Genomic DNA, 17,500 nt, shown 5'->3' on the forward strand with positions numbered 1-17,500 from the left:
CGTCGGGCTGTGCAGGAACGGACCCCGGCAGCGGTGGCTCCGCCCCTGCATGATGACAGGAGGAGGTGATCCGGCATGGCCGCAGCCTGTGTGTGAGCCGGCATGCTGCTGCTGCTGCTCCCCAGGGTGCTGAGGGCGGTGGGGAGACGGCGACGCCATCCTGCAGGCGGGGTGACTGCCCTGCATAGAGCGGCTCGGTGCGGCCTGGGGTCTCCCCTGTACCCCGGTGCCCGCCTGTCTCATGCCCCGAGGCACCGCACACTGTGCATCAGCACGCCGCTTTGGCATGCCGGGAGAGCCGGGGGCCGGGCAGGGGGTGAGGACGGGAGCTGCAGCGAGGAGGAGAGGGACGGAGAGGAGGAGGATGAGGACGAGCTGCTGTTGGTGTCTCCGGGAACGCCCCTACACGGGGCTCAGCATGTGCTGCTGGTGCACCCTGACGTGAAGTGGGGACCCAAAAAGCAGCACAGCACCACCGGTAACACATTGCGGACCTACATAACCATACAGGCCTTACATACTGGCTGCAACTCATGCTTACCACTAGTAGTGATAGAAGTGCCTACAAATGTCATTTATTGTAGGATAATGGCTGTCCGTGTCCACATTTCCATTTGGGGATCCCATATAACCGCAGCAGAGATAGATTAAGGGACAGATGTATCAAGCTTCTAAAAGTTATAGGGAGGATGTATTAACATACATCGCCGGAAGGATGCTAGCGCATATGTACTAACATATGCTGCTAGCATCGTGGTGCGGAGGCCCCCTGCGATACCTGTGATGTGGTGTGCGGGGGGTCTCCTTCACCTCCTGGGCTCTGCGGCGGTCCCCGGCGTCGTCTCCTCCCCCCTGCAGCCGGGCGGTAAAACAAGAAAATGGGGGGTTTACCGCATTTTCCCCTTAGTACATTCCGCCCATAAAGTGGACATTGATAAACAGCCAGCTAATCAGCTCCTACTTGCCATGTGGCAGGCTAGGTTTGAAAAATAACAGGTAGGAGCTGGTTGTTTATCACTCTCCACTTTATCACTTTTAGAAGCTGGATACATCTAGCCCAGTGGGCCTGGGGTAGTTAAGACAAGGTGGGCGCCTAAGAACAAAATAAACACACATACATATACAGACACTATACACAAACTACATACATACACACACACTGCATACATACCATACCTCACAACTTTTCATCCAAGTGAAGAGGGACAGCTGCGTGCGTGCGCCAGAAATTAGGGGGCGTGGCTTCCAGGCTTAGCAGCAAGGGGTGTGGTCAACAAATTGCATCATTCACATGACCACGCCCCATTTCTGCCACTGTGGGGGCCTGATCAGCAGCTCCCGTCACTGCTGCGGGAATAGACCCCGTTCACAGCGTCTATTCAACTGCCCCCCCCCCTCACCATGGGACACTGCCGGCCCTGGGTGGAATGTGGGAATGTCCCCAAAAACCGGGATGTCTATTCAACTGCCCCCCTTCACCACGGGACACTGCCGACCCTGGGCGGGATGCTGGAACGGCGGAAAGTGGGATAGTTGGGAAGTATATGCATGCATACATACATACACAATACTTACACTGCATACATATACACACAACACACATCACACTACACACATATGCACAGCATACATATACACAACACAGACCGCATGCAAACATATATACCCCTTTCACACCGCTCAAATAACCCTGGGTTGACCCGGGTCACTGTGCGGCATGAAAGGGCCTTTTAAAAAAAAATCCTGAGTCCAGCAATCCAACCTGGGTTAAAACCTGCGGGGAGCTTCACCTCACAAATCCTGGGTCGCTTCTAGGACGGACCCATGTCCAAATCCCGGGTGCGAGCTGTGTGTATCTAATACCCTTTGCGATGTGAGAGGGGTATTAGATACACACACACTACCTACATATACACACAACATACACTGTGGTGTTCATTTTAGTACCCACCATACTTGAAAACCCATGCAGTTCCTCTTCCCTGCCTGGGGTGACGCTGTCTGCTGTGGTGTTTCTAGCACAGGTCTGGTTTGCATATCAGTGCTGATATACAGACCATACTGTGCTAGAAGCACTACAGCAGACAGTGACACCCCAGGCAGGGAAGAGGAACTGCATGGGTTTTCAAGTATGGTGGGTACTAAAATGAACACCACACTGCATGTATATATATATGTATATATATATATATATACACACAGCAGTTACCTATAGAGGCGGATGTGAGGAGTCACTGCCTGAGTAAAATGGCTACTGGTGCCTGCCCTGTGTTATGCAGGCTGACTTGAGCTATCTGTGGGGAGCAGCAGTGCTCCTATCATGCCACCTGATGGCAGGCAATGGGCCCCTAAGAGACGGGAGGCCTAGGTAACGTTTTCCCTTGGCCCACCTTTATTCCGGCTATAACCCACAGCTTGTGGTTTGGCCAGGGAACAAAAGGGGTTTGTATAGCATTCCCTGCAGACATTTTGAGGTTAATTCATCTAGTAGTGAACCCAATGGTGTGCTTTTGCATTGGCATGGAAATGCCACCAACATCAACCCACGCCCATTATATGGGCTAGAACTCTGATTTATGTATGCAGCCCTGTGGGGGACAACAATAAAAAAAAACCAGTGAATTCAGGGGTTCTGTAATCCCGACCAATGCGTGTGCTTGTAGGGCAAGCCGGTTGTTTAATGAATTAGATCAACCCCTGTATTACAATGTACCATGTTTATTACATCTCAAAGTAACAATCTGTAGGAGATGATTACCAAGAATTCTTGCAGCTATGGAGTCACAGCTGTGTAAACAGCAGGTGTGCAGGACTAGTGCATCCAGGAAATGCTAAAACTATGGCAAGGCATGCTGGGATGTGTAGTTTCACAACAGCTGAAGGGCCACAGTTTGGACATGTCTGAGTTAGGTGATGCAAATACTAATTGTATTGTTAATGTCAAGTTAAAAAGAAAATGTTATACTTTTTTTTTTTTCTTTTTGAGATGGCTGCAAATTTAACTATCATATATTTTTGCATTCACCTCCATTTTTCTGTAAACTGTTTTTTCTTCTCCCAAGCTGACTTGCAGGTTGCAGAGGCTGTCAGTCTGGTACAGAGCATTCCGAATTGGACAGTGGTTGACAAATTAATAATGTCTACAAAATCACCCGATAGTAAATACATATTTGGCAAAGGGAACTTTCAGGTTCTTACAGGTAATGTACACAATAATGTAGCTATTGCTAAAAAAAAAAAAAAACCTTAAGTAGGAACCTCCTTAAAACCTATGTTCCAGCCCGACAATTTAAGTTGCTTAAAAAGGTCTCACTCTTCCTCTTGAATATAGTCTCCTTATTTCCTAGTTCTTGGACTTTTCATTAAGAATGGAAACTATACATTTCTCTATGTAATTTGCATAATTGTATGTTAGTTTGAAAACTTGTCTATATTAAAATTGTTCACTTTATACAAGGATATAATATGTTCTGTAGCTATTTATACTGCTAAACTGCTATGTAACATCATATAAACAGATTATAATAATGGGATAACAATTTAAATCTCAGCAGTATTCAGAAAATTTACAAATATTGCCCCTTATATTCATGGTCATAGCTTTGTGACCCTTGTTGGCTTGTAGCCCAATGGTAGAGTAGAAGCTTACTTTTTAATTTGCTACAGTACTGAGAACATTAATGGTAAACACATTAAAAAGGCACATCCTAGGGAGAAGCATACCTCCAGTCTTTTTGAGACATGGGAGAGCTATGTGTCCACCCTTCCTTTAGAACAGGGATGGGGAACCTTTGGCCCTCCAGATGTTGACGAACTACGCATGCCCTGCAATAGTTTTAGCTTGTCCAAATAGTAAAACTGGTGCAGGACATGCTAGGATGCGTAGTTCATCAACAGCTGGAGGGCCAAAGGTTCCCCATCCCTGCTTTAGAATATCAAAAAGGATTGAAACCACACTTAAAAATACTGAATGGTATGAAACAAGGAGGTTATTGGGTAACCCCCTATCGCCTTAAAATCCTAGACTCAGATTTGGCCTGTGTACCCTTGAGGCTCCGGACTTTATTGTACTGTACCAACAAATTCAGTTGTTTACTTGCAATGCAGTGCTTCAATAAAAAGTTATTAAAAAAACATCCCTTATGTTCTGCAGGTATTATTACTAATAACACTGACCTGTACTTTCCTTTGGTTACAGAAATGATTAGAGGTATGTCTCCGCTCACTGCAGTCTTTCTGAATGTTGAAAGAGTATCTTCTTTGACAGAGGTAATATTGAACTTTCTTAATATACTTCTTAATATTGAATATTAAAACCCCTAAAAAGTGTCACCACTTGTAAACTAGTACATTTTCATTGCTAACACATATACGAGGCTGGATTGAAATGTAATTCCTCCATGGCTATAACATTTTCTAAAAATATTAGTAGCTTTTGGATGTAGCCCCCCAATGTTAGATAATATTTTTACTCTGCAATTTAGATTTCAGTTTGAACACACCCCATCCGAATCTAAATCCCTCTGCGCAACCTGCAGAGCAGCATGGCTTTGCCCAGTTGTTTGCAAATCTAAATCATTACCTGTTACTAATGGGTGTGGTATGGAGTTCCGACAGTTGGGATCCCGACAGTCATTAGTCCGACGTCGGGATCCCGACTGCCCGGACTCAGACAGCATGGCGAGCGCAAAAAAGCCCCTTGCGGGCTTGCTGCGCTCTCCACGCTGTGGGCACGGTGGCTCGCTACGCGAGCCACCTATTCTATTCTCCCTCTATGGGGGTCGTGGACCCCCACGAGGGAAAATAGTGGGTGGCTGTCGGCGTTTTGACAGTCTGGATCCCGATGTCGGGAACGCGTCCGGCACCCGTTGCTAATAGTTTGCCTAACTGCTAATCCAGGATATACCAAAAGTTATGTCTTCATGGCTATACGTTTTTTATTTGTGAACACATTTGAACACTTTTTTTTCTACACGATAACTGTTTATCCTCTGTGTAATGCACTATTCACTTTTCAACATAGTCCCCATCCCTTTCCACGCATGCGTGCCAATGCTGGATAAGTTGGGCTAACCTATCAGAGAAGACCTGTAGTTCATACATTCTATTCTGACTACTTTTATTCTATATTCAAATATAGAAAGATCTGGAAGCCGCATGGGGTGTGAAAATTTTTGACCGATATACAGTAGTCCTAAATGTTTTCCGTCACAATGCACGCACAAGAGAGGCCAAGCTACAGATTGCACTAGCTGAGCTTCCACTGCTGAGGTAGGCATAAACTGTGTAATCTGCCTGTGGGGTGCTACATCAGTTTCCTAGTGCTAATAGACTCCCTTTACAGTAGATCTGTAAGTAGTGGTGCACTTAGCGGACAAGCTAAATAATTACAGGGTGGTAAATTAAAGTAGCTGTCCTATTCATGTGAATACACATATGAAATTGATGTATGTATCCTTCTTGTCCTTTATAACTTTCACTAAATTGCACCTATTGAGTTAATAAATGAAGTACTAACTGCACCTACAGTTTTTCTCGGAGTACCCTAATTGTATTTCTCTTTCGTCCATCTTGGCGACACAGCTCAACCATGGGATGTAGGAGGATCCGCAGGAGCAAGGCACCTATGCTGATTTCTTTTGAGAGGCAGGCTCCTCCCTTCGTTTTAGGTGCCCACCGGAGTGGGTGCTGTGCTGACTGGCTGCGGGCTGCAGCCATTTTTGAGTAGAGTAGCTAGGTGTTTTTATTTTATTACTTTCACTAGTTAGTGCAGGTTTCCAGTTTGCGACTTCCATAGGAAGTTCATACACACTGAGAGCGCAGCCTGACAGAAGCGTGTCCTGTCAGCTTCCTGTGTACAGAGGAACGCTGTCTGCTCCCTCTGCACAGCACTTCAACCTCCTTTACAGAGAGGTTCCCTGGGCCCCGGGGGTGTCCTGAATCGGCTCCCTGCTTAGGGGGTTTTATAGGCTGAAATCCTGAAAAAGGAGTTGAAGCCTATTACAGGAGTCCAGCGCAGCTGGACGCTTCCAAGTGGTCCCAGAAGGAGGAGAGACACTGGAGGTGAGAAGAAACACTGGGGGGAGCAGCTGAAGGGGGAAAAGGCGCCAATAGGTTTCCTTCCCCGCTGAAGCAGGGACTTGGTCTCTTCCTGCTCTCTGTTCTGGCATCCTTTCTCCATACTGCGGGGCTGAAGGAGGATTTAATTGCAGTGCAGAGGCAAGTTTCTCCTGGGCAGCGCTTTCCCCGGTGATCGCTGAGGATCCATTGCAGCAAGCAGACAGATAAGTACACTGCTATGTTATTCTGTGCAATTGCCTGACATTGTGCACTGTGTGGTATCATGACAGAAAGGTGTGCTGCTGCTCTGGGGGTGGGAGCACCGGCCATGTTAATTAACTGCAGATTTTGTGGTGTTAAATTAACCATTGAACAGATGGATCAGGGGGATTTGTGCCCCTCATGTGAGTCTGTGCCCAGTGGGGCTCAAGCCCAGAGGTCTGAGCAGTCTGCGTTGGGGAGGTCTATTAATGCTTTGGTTAAGGCATTGAATAGGCAGAGAGATGATCTGGTGAAATCTCCTGACCCCCTTTCCCCCTCTCAACCGTCAGTGGGCTCTATAACCCCATCTCAGGGGGACCAAGCTTTGTTGCAGGTCATGCAGGAACTGCAGAGTGTTCATAAAATGAATGTATGTATGGAACAATTTGCCAAAACGGTACTTTTGTAGTTTCACGGCGCCAGTATGGCGCCGTGCGTCTGAGTCCCCTTGCGGGGCTCGCTTCGCTCGCCCACGCTGCGGGCTCGGTGGCTCGCTACGCTCGCCACGCTATTTAAAATCAACTCCATACCAACATGGATAGTGGGGGTATGAACTATCCATGTTGGCATGGAGTTAGGTTAATTTTTTTTAACATAGTTTGTGGCGAGCGTAGAACCCGCCGTGAAACTACACAAGTACCGCCAAAACCCCTGAGGTTACTTCACCCAGACAACCCTTATCTACACCTTCCCGGTGGAACTTAGATCCTGATGAGGAGGGTGTGTGCGCGGAGGATGTCTTTTGGGACCAGAAGGAAGAGGTTGAATCTTCTGTCCCTGGTACTGAGGATTTAATCCTGGCAGTTAAGCAGACTTTAATTCTTTCAGAGGAGGATAAAGTACCTGCTCATTGTGTTTTCAAGAAAATACGCAGAGATTCTGTGACATTTCCCTCGGATGAGGGCATGATTTCCTTACTGGGGAAGTATGGAAAACTCCTGACAAGAGGCTTCTCATGCCTAAAAGGTTTGCTAACATGTACCTTATGCCAAAGGAACATGTAAAATTATGGGAGAAAATCCCTTAATGGTTGCGCCTGTGGCCGGATTGTCTAAATCTATGGCTTTACCTGTTCAGGGGGGTGCTGCATTTAAAGACCCGGTGGACAGGAAAATGAAGGATACCTTAAGGCGGTGTTTGAAGGGGTGGGATTTACCCTACACCCTATTATTGCCTCTGCGTGGGTATCCAAGGCTATGATTAAATGGGCTGAAGCCTTAAGCTGTGTACACACGGGGGCGATTTCAGCATATATCGCTGGCAATATGGTCGATTTTCATGTGGGCAGAGGTGAACATCTCTGCTCTGTCGGCTGTGTTCATTCCGGGGATCCGGAATGTAGAAGCGGATTTCCTTAAGGTGCCCACAGACGCTACAATTGTACTGTGCTATGCGTTTTTGACTGTACAATGGTTCTATACAATTTCTCTTCCAGCTTGCTATGAGATGTGCACTTGGATGCATGCGATGAACCCATGTTTGTAATGTTAAATTTCAGATGTAGTCTAAAAAGTACGTGCAGCACGTACTTTTTTAGACATACAATATCGGCTCCCGGGAACGCGCATCGCATCGCACAAGCCCATAAACACCATCCAATAATTGTACATAAGATGCAATTTGTGCTTAAAAAGTACAAAACGCATTTGATTATTGTAGCGTCTGTGGGCACCTTTAGCAGTGGGTGCTTCATCAGGAAGTCTTTCGGGAGATAGTGATTCTCTGGGGGCTCCCAGAGATAGACTTGATGGCATCCAGTACCAACTGTCAGGTTCCCAGGTTCTGCTCTCGGATCAGGGATCCGACCGCGTGGGCAGCGGATGCCATGACAGTTCCGTGGCGTTTCAAGCTAGCCTACGTGTCCCCTTCATTCCCTATGATTTTGCGGGTCCTGAAGAGAGTGAGGACGCAGGAGGTACAAGTTACTCTGATTGCACCGGACTGGCCCAGGAGGTTGTGGTATTCAGACATACTGAGGTTGTCGACAGACTCTTGGCATCTTCCTCTCCGACTGTACTTGCTCAAACAAGGACCGTTTCTAAACATGGACCTAGCTTGTCTAAATTTAACGCCCTGGCTTTTGAAACCTCCTTACTAAGGAAGAAGGGATTTTCGGAAGCGGTTATCTGGACCATGCTCAGGGCTCGCAAGCCTGTTTCAGCTGCAAATTACCATTGTGTCTGGAAAATCTATATAAGGTGGTGTGAGCGTCAGAAGGTACACACTTCCGGGTTCAAGGTCTCTCCAAGATGCGTTTCCAGCAGGGCTTAGCCTGTAGTCTTTAAGGGTACAATTGTTGGCTTTATCCATTTTCTTTCAGAAAAGGGTAGCCCTGTTTCCTGAAGTACAGACTTTTTTTACAGGGAGTCATGAGGCTTAAACCCCATATAGGCAGCCGGTGGCGCCTTGGGACCTGTGTTTTGTCAGTGTTACAAAAACCTCCTTTTGAGCCTTTAAGGTCGGCTGATCTTAAATTTCTGTCTTGGAAACTCACCTTTTTTTGGCTATAGCTTCGGCTAGGCGAGTGTCGGAATTGGGGGCCTTGTCTTGCAAGTCTCCGTTTCTGATTTTCCATGAGGACAGGACTGTGCTTCGTACAGTGCCTAAATTTCTACCTAAGGTAGTGTCAAGTTTCCATTTAAATCAGGAGATTGTGCTCCTGGTGTTTTGCCCTCCTGAGGAGGCCTGAAATAGGGACAACTGGACATTGTTTGCGCTGTGTCGCCAGGATGGACGAAAGAGAAAAGGGGATTTTTGTAAGAACTTACCGTTCAAATGCCTTTCTCTGAGTCCATCCTGGTGACACAGCGATCCCTCCCTTACGCTCAGTAAGTTATACCGTTCATGTGTTCTCATGTTATTGGTTATATTGATTGTGCATATTAATATGTTCAGGCATTGTACTGAGCAATGTATCCTAGTGTGCTTTAGAAGTTGAACTGAGGAATTCTGGGATGCAGAAGGGAGGAGCCTGCCTCTCAAAAGAAGTCAGCCAAGGTTCCTTGCTCCTGCGGACCCTCCTACATCCCATGGTTGAGCTGTTTCGCAAGGATGGACTCAGAGAAAAGGATTCGAACGGTAAGTTCTTACAAAAATCCCCTTTTATGTATAACTCACTCAGTCATCCTAGCATAATAAAACTATGATAAAAACATTATCAATTTTTCATCCCTAAAAAAGGAAAAATTAGCTGGTATACCCTAACCAAAAAACTTAATTTTGTATAACTTGTTACGAGGTAAGCAGTAAATATATGAAAACATTGAAAAGCTAATTAATTTAGGAGATTTTTTTGGGGTTGTTATTTTTCCATAGGTCTAGCATTAAAAATGAAACTGCACACTTGGATCAGCAGGGTGGCGGATCCAGATATATCATGGGATCAGGTAATATTGTATGCATTACTTTTACTTGTGAACGGTAGGTGCAGTGTAATGGACTTACATACTGTATTAGTTTTATTAATTTGTTCAAGTACGTTAGACACATAGCTAATACACCTCCCTATCGGCACCTCTTGTGTTTGTTAGTGATCTGTTGGTAATGCCAATAGAGCGCCCAGTCACAGGAGCTCTGCAGGACAAGCACCAATGGTATGTTGGTTGCCACTGTTCAGTGGACTCAGACATCCGTAATCAGCACATCATTATGTGGAAGGCATAGTACATCTTGATAGGACATTTACACAATAGTTTCTGAATGCTGCCTGCTTCCTATGGCATTTGAAAAACACAATACCATCACAATCATCATTGGTGTCCATGAATAATTTGCCAAAAAAGATACTTAATTTTTCAATGATTAGCACTTTTATTTTGTCTTATAATTAGAGGCCCATATACTGTTTAGGGAAGTAGCATTTTATATATGTATGTAATTGACAGCAGTGCTGGAAGGGCTGGTGTACAGGTTGAAGGAGGACGATGAGGTGCCTCAAACATTCAGTGGGGCAGATCCACTTTAAATTCATTTATTTTACCAGAAGCACGAAGCCCTAAGTAAATTTTCCCTCATTATAACCCTTAAGGTGAAACCTTCATGGAGGTCCAGCAGAGACTTTTAAAAGAGAGAGAAATAAAGATAAAGAAGGCTTTGGAGAAATTGCGAAAGAAGAGAAAGTTGCTTAGGACCCAGCGCACACGACGGGAGTTTCCAGTTATCTCTGTGATGGGCTATACAAACTGTGGTGCGTGTATAAGGGATTCTATGTAATGGTTTTGAAGGATTGATGCAGGATTGATACTATATATATATATATATATATATATATATATATATATATATATATATATATATATATATATATATATATATATATATATAAAATCTCTGGTGTGATATTCTGATTGCAGGAAAAACAACATTAGTTAAGGCGCTTACAGGCGATGCAAACCTTCAGCCCCGTGACCAGCTCTTTGCCACACTTGATGTCACTGCCCATGGTGGATTGCTTCCTTGTCGAATGCCAGTTATTTTTGTTGACACAATTGGATTTCTGTCTCAGCTGCCTCACAACCTGATTGAGTCCTTTTCTGCCACGCTGGAGGATGTTGTCCATTCGGTAATAACCTTCAAATGTGAACTGGGGACCACTGACCTTTATAAATACATTTTCATTGAAATGTTTTAAAGATGGAAAGAGGGTACAGAAATAGGATGGGGGGTGGGGTTATGGTGACTTTTAAAGTACAACTTGGTTAAACCGGCTCAAATTAACCTATTATGCCATCAGGCATAGATTTACTAAGCATTGGACAATAAAAAGGCGGAGAGAGAGAAAGTACCAGACAAGCTTCTGATTTTCATGTTACAGGCTGTGTATGAAAAATTACAGGAACTGATTGGTTGGCAGTTTATCTCTCTCCCCTTTGTCACTTAGTACATCTGCCCCTTAGTCTGCCTCCTGTAAACATTTTATGAAATTAAAGATATTCCTGAAGAATTGTACCTATGTGGCCGAATCTTTTTTAATCACAGAACTGCTTAGATACTGTTCCTCAAAACATTGTTTAGGTTTGTTGTTTAGTAGACTGTTTATAAAAGAACTGAACCTGGTAAAATCATGCATAGCGTGATTGATTCCTGTCTGGCCCAATATCAGTTTGTGTAATATTGGGCTTTTAATAATAGATTTCTCATTAGCTATAATATACAAATGGCTGTAGTAGAGCAATTGGAACACCCTCCCTTAAGGGTAGCATATGCTAATATTTCATTCTGCTTATTTCATTTATAAGGACTTAATAATTCACGTGAGAGATATCAGCCACCCAGAAGCTGTGAATCAGAAGAGAAGTGTGCTGTCTGCTCTCGCCAATCTGAACGTCTCACAGAAGCTCCTCGACACCATGATTGAGGTGCATAACAAAACTGACTTGGTTCAAATGTAAGTGCTAATATTGGTTTCTGATATTTGTATATCAGCACTTATGCTGTACGTATTATTTAATAGTAAATTCTAAAGTTGTGATAAGACATTTTAGTTATTAGTAGACTAGCATATTTTTTTATTAATAGAACAAAATTGTTTTTGTAATGAAAACTTAAGTGGTACTTCTACATTGTATTAGAGGTTTTTATGTTTCTAGCTGGGATTTGTATAACTCTGTAGAAAGGCGGAATGAGCACTTACTAATGTAAACATATGATGGAAGTGATCCCGATACTGGCGCTTAAGTAATAATTAATACGGTACACCCCTTTAAGGTGACAGTCGTCTCCTCTTCTGTGATAGGTAATCTACCGTAATGGTGTATATGGATTTTTTTAGTTTTCCTTCCAAGTTAGTTCATAGGCCACCGTTATGTATCAACATGTTACCAAGAAGGAGAGTGAGAGAATGGCATATAGTATAATACGAATATCAGACATTGGGTTCTGCAATGCACACAGCAGCAGAAAACTGTAGATCAGGGGTCTTCAACCCGTGGCCCGCGGGCCACGAGTGGCCCGCCGAGTTGTTTTAGGTGGCCCGCCAGTGAATTGCGTTTTTTTTTTTATTAAATGCCGTGCTGATTAAAAAAAATAAATCCTTCTGCGTGCTGTCCCTTTAAAATCCTTCCGTGTGCTGTCCCCTTAGCAGTGGGACGCGACGGAGGTGGATGTGCTGGCTGGGGCGTGCGGAACTGTGCGCAGACATGCGCATTGTGTACTTCCTGACGCCGCGCACCCACCCGTGCCCTTTCAGACAGCCGGGAGACTGGAGTGAGTGTGACAACCGCCGGCAGCCGCGCACCTGTCCCTGCCTGTTAAAACAGCTGACGCCGCCGATGCCAGCAGCAGTAGCAGCCCTCTGAAGGAGACCTCTGCAAGGGACACAAGGGACACTAAGGCAAGTGTCTCAGGAGAGGGTGATGCTGGCTAGCTACCGTGGTGCTGACTAGGGGGGAGGGGGGGGGGGCTGGCAGTGCACTGTGGCCCTGTGTATGGGGAGGCTGCTGACTATGGGGGAGGGGAGGCTGGCAGTGCAATGTGGCCCTGTGTATGGGGAGGGTGCTGACTATGGGGGTGGGGAGGCTGGCAGTGCAATGTGGCCCTGTGTATGGGGAGGGTGCTGACTATGGGGGAGGGGGGGGCTGGCAGTGCAATGTGGTGCTGACTATGAAGGGCAATACTAGGGCATTTTGTGAGGGACACTACTGGTGGCATTTTGTGAGAGGCACTGCTGGGGGCATCATATGCATAAGCAGGAGTATTGGGGGCCTTATAGTGCAAGGTGCAATGGGCATCATGGTGTGAGGCATAATGTGCAATGGGCGTTATGGTGTGTGGCATAATGTGTAATGGGCATCATGGTGTGAGACATAATGTGCAATGGGCATCACAGTGTGTGGCATAATGTACAATGGGCATCACGGTGTGTGGCATAATGGGCATCACGGTGTGTGGCATAAGGTGCAATGGGCATCACGGTGTGTGGCATAATGTGCAATGGGCATCACGGTGTGTGGCATATTGTGTAAAGGGCATCACGGTGTGTGGCATATTGTGCAATGGGCATCACGGTGTGTGGCATATTGTGCAATGGGCATCACGGTGTGTGGCATATTTTGCAATGGGCATCACGGTGTGTGGCATAATGTGTAATGGGCATCATGGTGTAATGGGCCTTCATGTTTATATGTCACTGTGCGGCCTTTAGACAGCTAACTTAAGCGTGGAAGGACAACAACCATTCCTGCGGTAACCAATGTCTGGTCATGCAGGTTGCAAAAGTGAGGTGTCAGGTAATTTTTTTCCTGCTAGTTCACACTCTTATAATTAGACCACGCCCCTTATAATTAGGCCACACCCCTTTGGGGGCATGCGCGTGCAATTTCTTACATACCAAATTATTTATGGGGGGCTGCATTTTTATTCTGTTCGCACTGGGACCCTAATTGTTTAGAAATAGCCCTGGTGCAGACTATTTATTGGGGGCAGGGTTTATGTGTATGGGCAGCTGTGCCAACTATCTATGCGGGGGCTGTGCTGTATCTATGAAGGGCTGTGCTAAATACCACAGTAGAGCTTAGTGGCCCTCAGGCTTCGTTGAATTTTTTAATGTGGCCCACACTGTCTTAAAGGTTGAAGACCCCTGCTGTAGATGGTCCCCAACCACCACATTTAATATACCCCCCCTCCCAAAAAATAAAAACAAGAACAGTCTTACATGACCTAATGGATATAGTCCAGGGGGTAGAATAAATTCCCCAAATGTCCACAATTCAAATGGAGACGTCAATCATGGAAGAAAAACTAAAAGAATCCATATACACATTTATGGTATATTACCTGTTGCGGAGAAGAGGAGATGACCATCCCCTTAAAGGGGTGTACGGTATTCTTTACCACTTATGCTCTTGATGGAGGGAGCAACCTACTTGTATTTTATACTGACCTTGCAGAATTTCATTGGTGAGGGGCCACCAATATCTGGAGTATACCTTCCATAGGCTGCTTTGATACTGCACATTGATTTAGAAACTCATAATACCTTTATTATTTACTATATGATGGAAGTGACATATATACTTTTGTGCTTTGCCTGACTTTTAATCTAGTATACAAAATATACAATGACCGCCGTCTTAAAATATATGGCGAGCTAGGTTTTTTTTTTTTTTCTGAAAGTGGAAAGTGAGTGTGTAGTATATCGTTCCTTCCATTGTTATAAAAGTGATAGGCTATTTTTACATGTTATTATTTTAATTGATTACATGAGATTGTTCGTATTTTTTCAATCCATTGTAGACATGAACCAGATGAGGCAGCTATACCCGTGTCTGCACTTTTGGGTTATGGCTTGGATGACCTGAAACAACACATAGAGAAATCAGTGATGAAAAATACAGGAAGGATTAATATGACAATTAGGGTGAAGCTGGAAGGTCCCCAGTTAAGGTATGTAATACAAACCCAATGGAAGCAACAAACAATACATGGAACAATAGATTATACAGGTTGAGTATCCCTTATCCAAAATTCTTCTGGGCCTGAGCATTTTGGATAACGGAATATTCTGTATTTCAGAATATTTTTATATTTTAATGATGTATCTTGAGGTAAAAATGGGGGGGGGGGGGGGATAGTTTGCCTGTCGCACTGGAAAAATAATTAGGACATTTCATTCAAGGACCTCCTTAGAACTGTGTCAGATGTATGATCTATGGAGGTGTGCTGCCACTAGACAGTAAATATGATACAATAGAGGAAAGAAAAGACTGTCTGTGGGTGGTGCAACAATAAAATATAAATTTACTTTTATTAAACTTAAAATCTGCAAAATATAAAAGACAAAATACAGGTTGAGTATCCCCTATCCGTGCATCCCCTATCCGAATTATTCCAAAAACCGTGGTTTTTGGAATCATTCAAATTTTATTTTTTTTTTAACCCCCCCTAACCCTCTTTTAATACTTACCAAGTCCCAGGGCGTCCACAGCAGGCCTCCGGCATCTTCTCCAGGGTCTCCAGCGGTCCCAGGAATGCATTGCGCGAGTGTGCGCGCGCGCCGGTGACGTCACCGGTGCGCGCGCACACTCGCGCAATGCATTCCTGGGACCGCTGGAGACCAGGAGAAGATGCCGGAGGCCTGCTGTGGACGCCCGGGGACTGTGCGGACACCGAGGGACCACCGGACACCTTCAGGGGACAGGTAAGTATGGCTACACAAATTTATTCCAAAAACCGGAAAATTCCCCTATCCGGAATGCTCGTGGTCCCGAGCATTTCGGATAGGGGATACTCAACCTGTATATGTGAAAAGATTGGAAAAATGTACGTGCTTTATTTTAAAAAGGATATAAATCCTAACGTGGCGAGGCTTCAGTGTCAAGTAGTATGAATAGGACTGAATACTTTAATTCCACTGGATGTGATCTGTAGCAACACTGAATTGTGTTACTATGTTACTTGCTGTACATAGTAATGAGAATTTCGCAGTGGTATCAGCGCTGGCTCTGCGGGTATGCTGCCTCTGTTCCGGCGTGGAAGAGAATGGAGTGAGCGGTATGATTGACCACTGGATGCTCCCGTCCCTGTCTGTCTGAGCGCAGAATCTACCACCCCCACTCAGATCAAGCCATGTGCAGTCCTATTCTAAACATTCAAAATACATTTCAATAACCCTGACGAAGCTCACTGCGAAGCGCATGCAGGCTAGACCACCATGCGAGTGCTTCCAGTGTCCTTTTATTATTGAAATGTATTTTGAATGTTTAGAATAGGACTGCACATGGCTATTCAGGGAAGCACTCTGGCTCAGTGGCATGAAGGGGTGGGGTTAAGTGGCAGGCCAATCGGGGAGGGGCTTGAACTGAATGGGATAGGTCTTTGCTCTGTCTCTCTTACCTTGCAGGGGAATTTTTTTAATCTGCCATCAATTGTGGTGAATTATGGCATCTCAACCATTGATGGCAAGCCGTTGATAATGGTTGATGGTCATCTTTAACTTATACCAACTTTAATCATTTATATTATATTTATGAGCATTTTCTAATTATTTTTCATCCTGGGACCTGGATTAGATATTGCAACTTTAATAATTATTTCAATGTTTTTCTAGTTTTAAGAACAAAAAAATATTTTAATTAAAGCGTGAATTAAGAAAATAAAAGTTGCATTTGTAGTCAACTAGGTATTATTTATTTTTGTGTGTGCTTAAGGTATATGTGATGATCCCTTGTGTATCCATCCTTTCGTTTCTGTTTACCTTTGTCCTTGTCTTCTCTATATCCCTGTTTATACACTGGTTTATGGTTTGTTAGGACTATTATATACTATGTACCATTGCTTTTGCATTTTTTTTTCTTTGTTGGCATTTTGACATATTCTGTACGGATTTGCGATGTGTACTATGTGCTATTTACCTTAATAAAAATGTATTATAAAAAAAAAAAAAAAAAAAAAGTTGTTGCTTGTACATTGGCCATTGTCTGTATTCTTCACCTGTCTTGTTTGTGTTTATTCGACAGCTGGCTGCACAAAGAAGCCTCAGTACAGGAAGTTATTGTATTACCAGAAGATGGCACAGCAGACGTACTTGTTATAATAACCAATGCCGCCTATGGAAAATACACAAAACTGTTTGGTAAATGAGCACCCACAGTCAGTGTGTTTTACTAGTATAGTAAGTTTCCAAGAGTCCTTATTTACAGATTCTGACTGCACTATACGAAAAACTGTGGGTGTAAAGTGGCTCTTCCTACCCATGCTGGACTAAATAAATGGAAAGCTGCCACATACTCATGGAAAATCACTCTTCAACAAATCAATAACAGAAAAATATATTCTTATATTGTCTTATATCCTAAATAAACTATTTTCTTGTAATGACAAGCTTTGGAGAAGTTTTTTTTATTGTCTACCTATTTTAGTATTTAAGAACCCTAAATTATGCCCTAATTTGATGAAAATCTTCCCGTGATATAATATTCTAAGAAATATATTGTTGAGGTTCGCCGGTTATCCACACCCCTAGATACTTGAAGGATTCAACCCATTGTAATGGAAGGTCTTTAAACCTCTCAACTCTCTAATCTTAACAACTCCCTTCATCTACTTTTCTTTTCCTGTTCATATCCTTCATTCTTCCTTGGTCACCTTTTGTTCTCTCTACACACCTCAGCCCATTTGGTCTAAAATGCCACATTTATGCAGAGGATAACCAAATATACTTAATTGATCTTACCTCACCCCC

The 17,500-nt window shown here is 44.2% G+C and overlaps 1 protein-coding gene across 1 annotated transcript; it reads left to right on the forward strand.

Annotated features, from left to right (window-relative positions):
- The first annotated feature begins 55 nt into the window (after window positions 1-55).
- Window positions 56-17,139, forward strand: GTPBP6 (GTP binding protein 6). The gene is made up of 10 exons (XM_083168739.1): window positions 56-478; window positions 3,063-3,200; window positions 4,199-4,269; window positions 5,141-5,271; window positions 9,637-9,707; window positions 10,349-10,507; window positions 10,674-10,882; window positions 11,559-11,707; window positions 14,554-14,703; window positions 16,776-17,139. The coding sequence occupies exons 1-10, from the start codon at window positions 103-105 to the stop codon at window positions 16,897-16,899; spliced, it is 1,578 nt and encodes a 525-aa protein (XP_083024865.1). The 5' UTR covers window positions 56-102; the 3' UTR covers window positions 16,900-17,139.
- The last annotated feature ends 361 nt before the right edge of the window (window positions 17,140-17,500 follow it).

The sequence above is a fragment of the Crinia signifera genome, chromosome 2 (assembly GCF_055691185.1).
Source record: "Crinia signifera chromosome 2, ASM5569118v1, whole genome shotgun sequence".
Taxonomy (NCBI): Eukaryota; Metazoa; Chordata; class Amphibia; order Anura; family Myobatrachidae; genus Crinia; species Crinia signifera.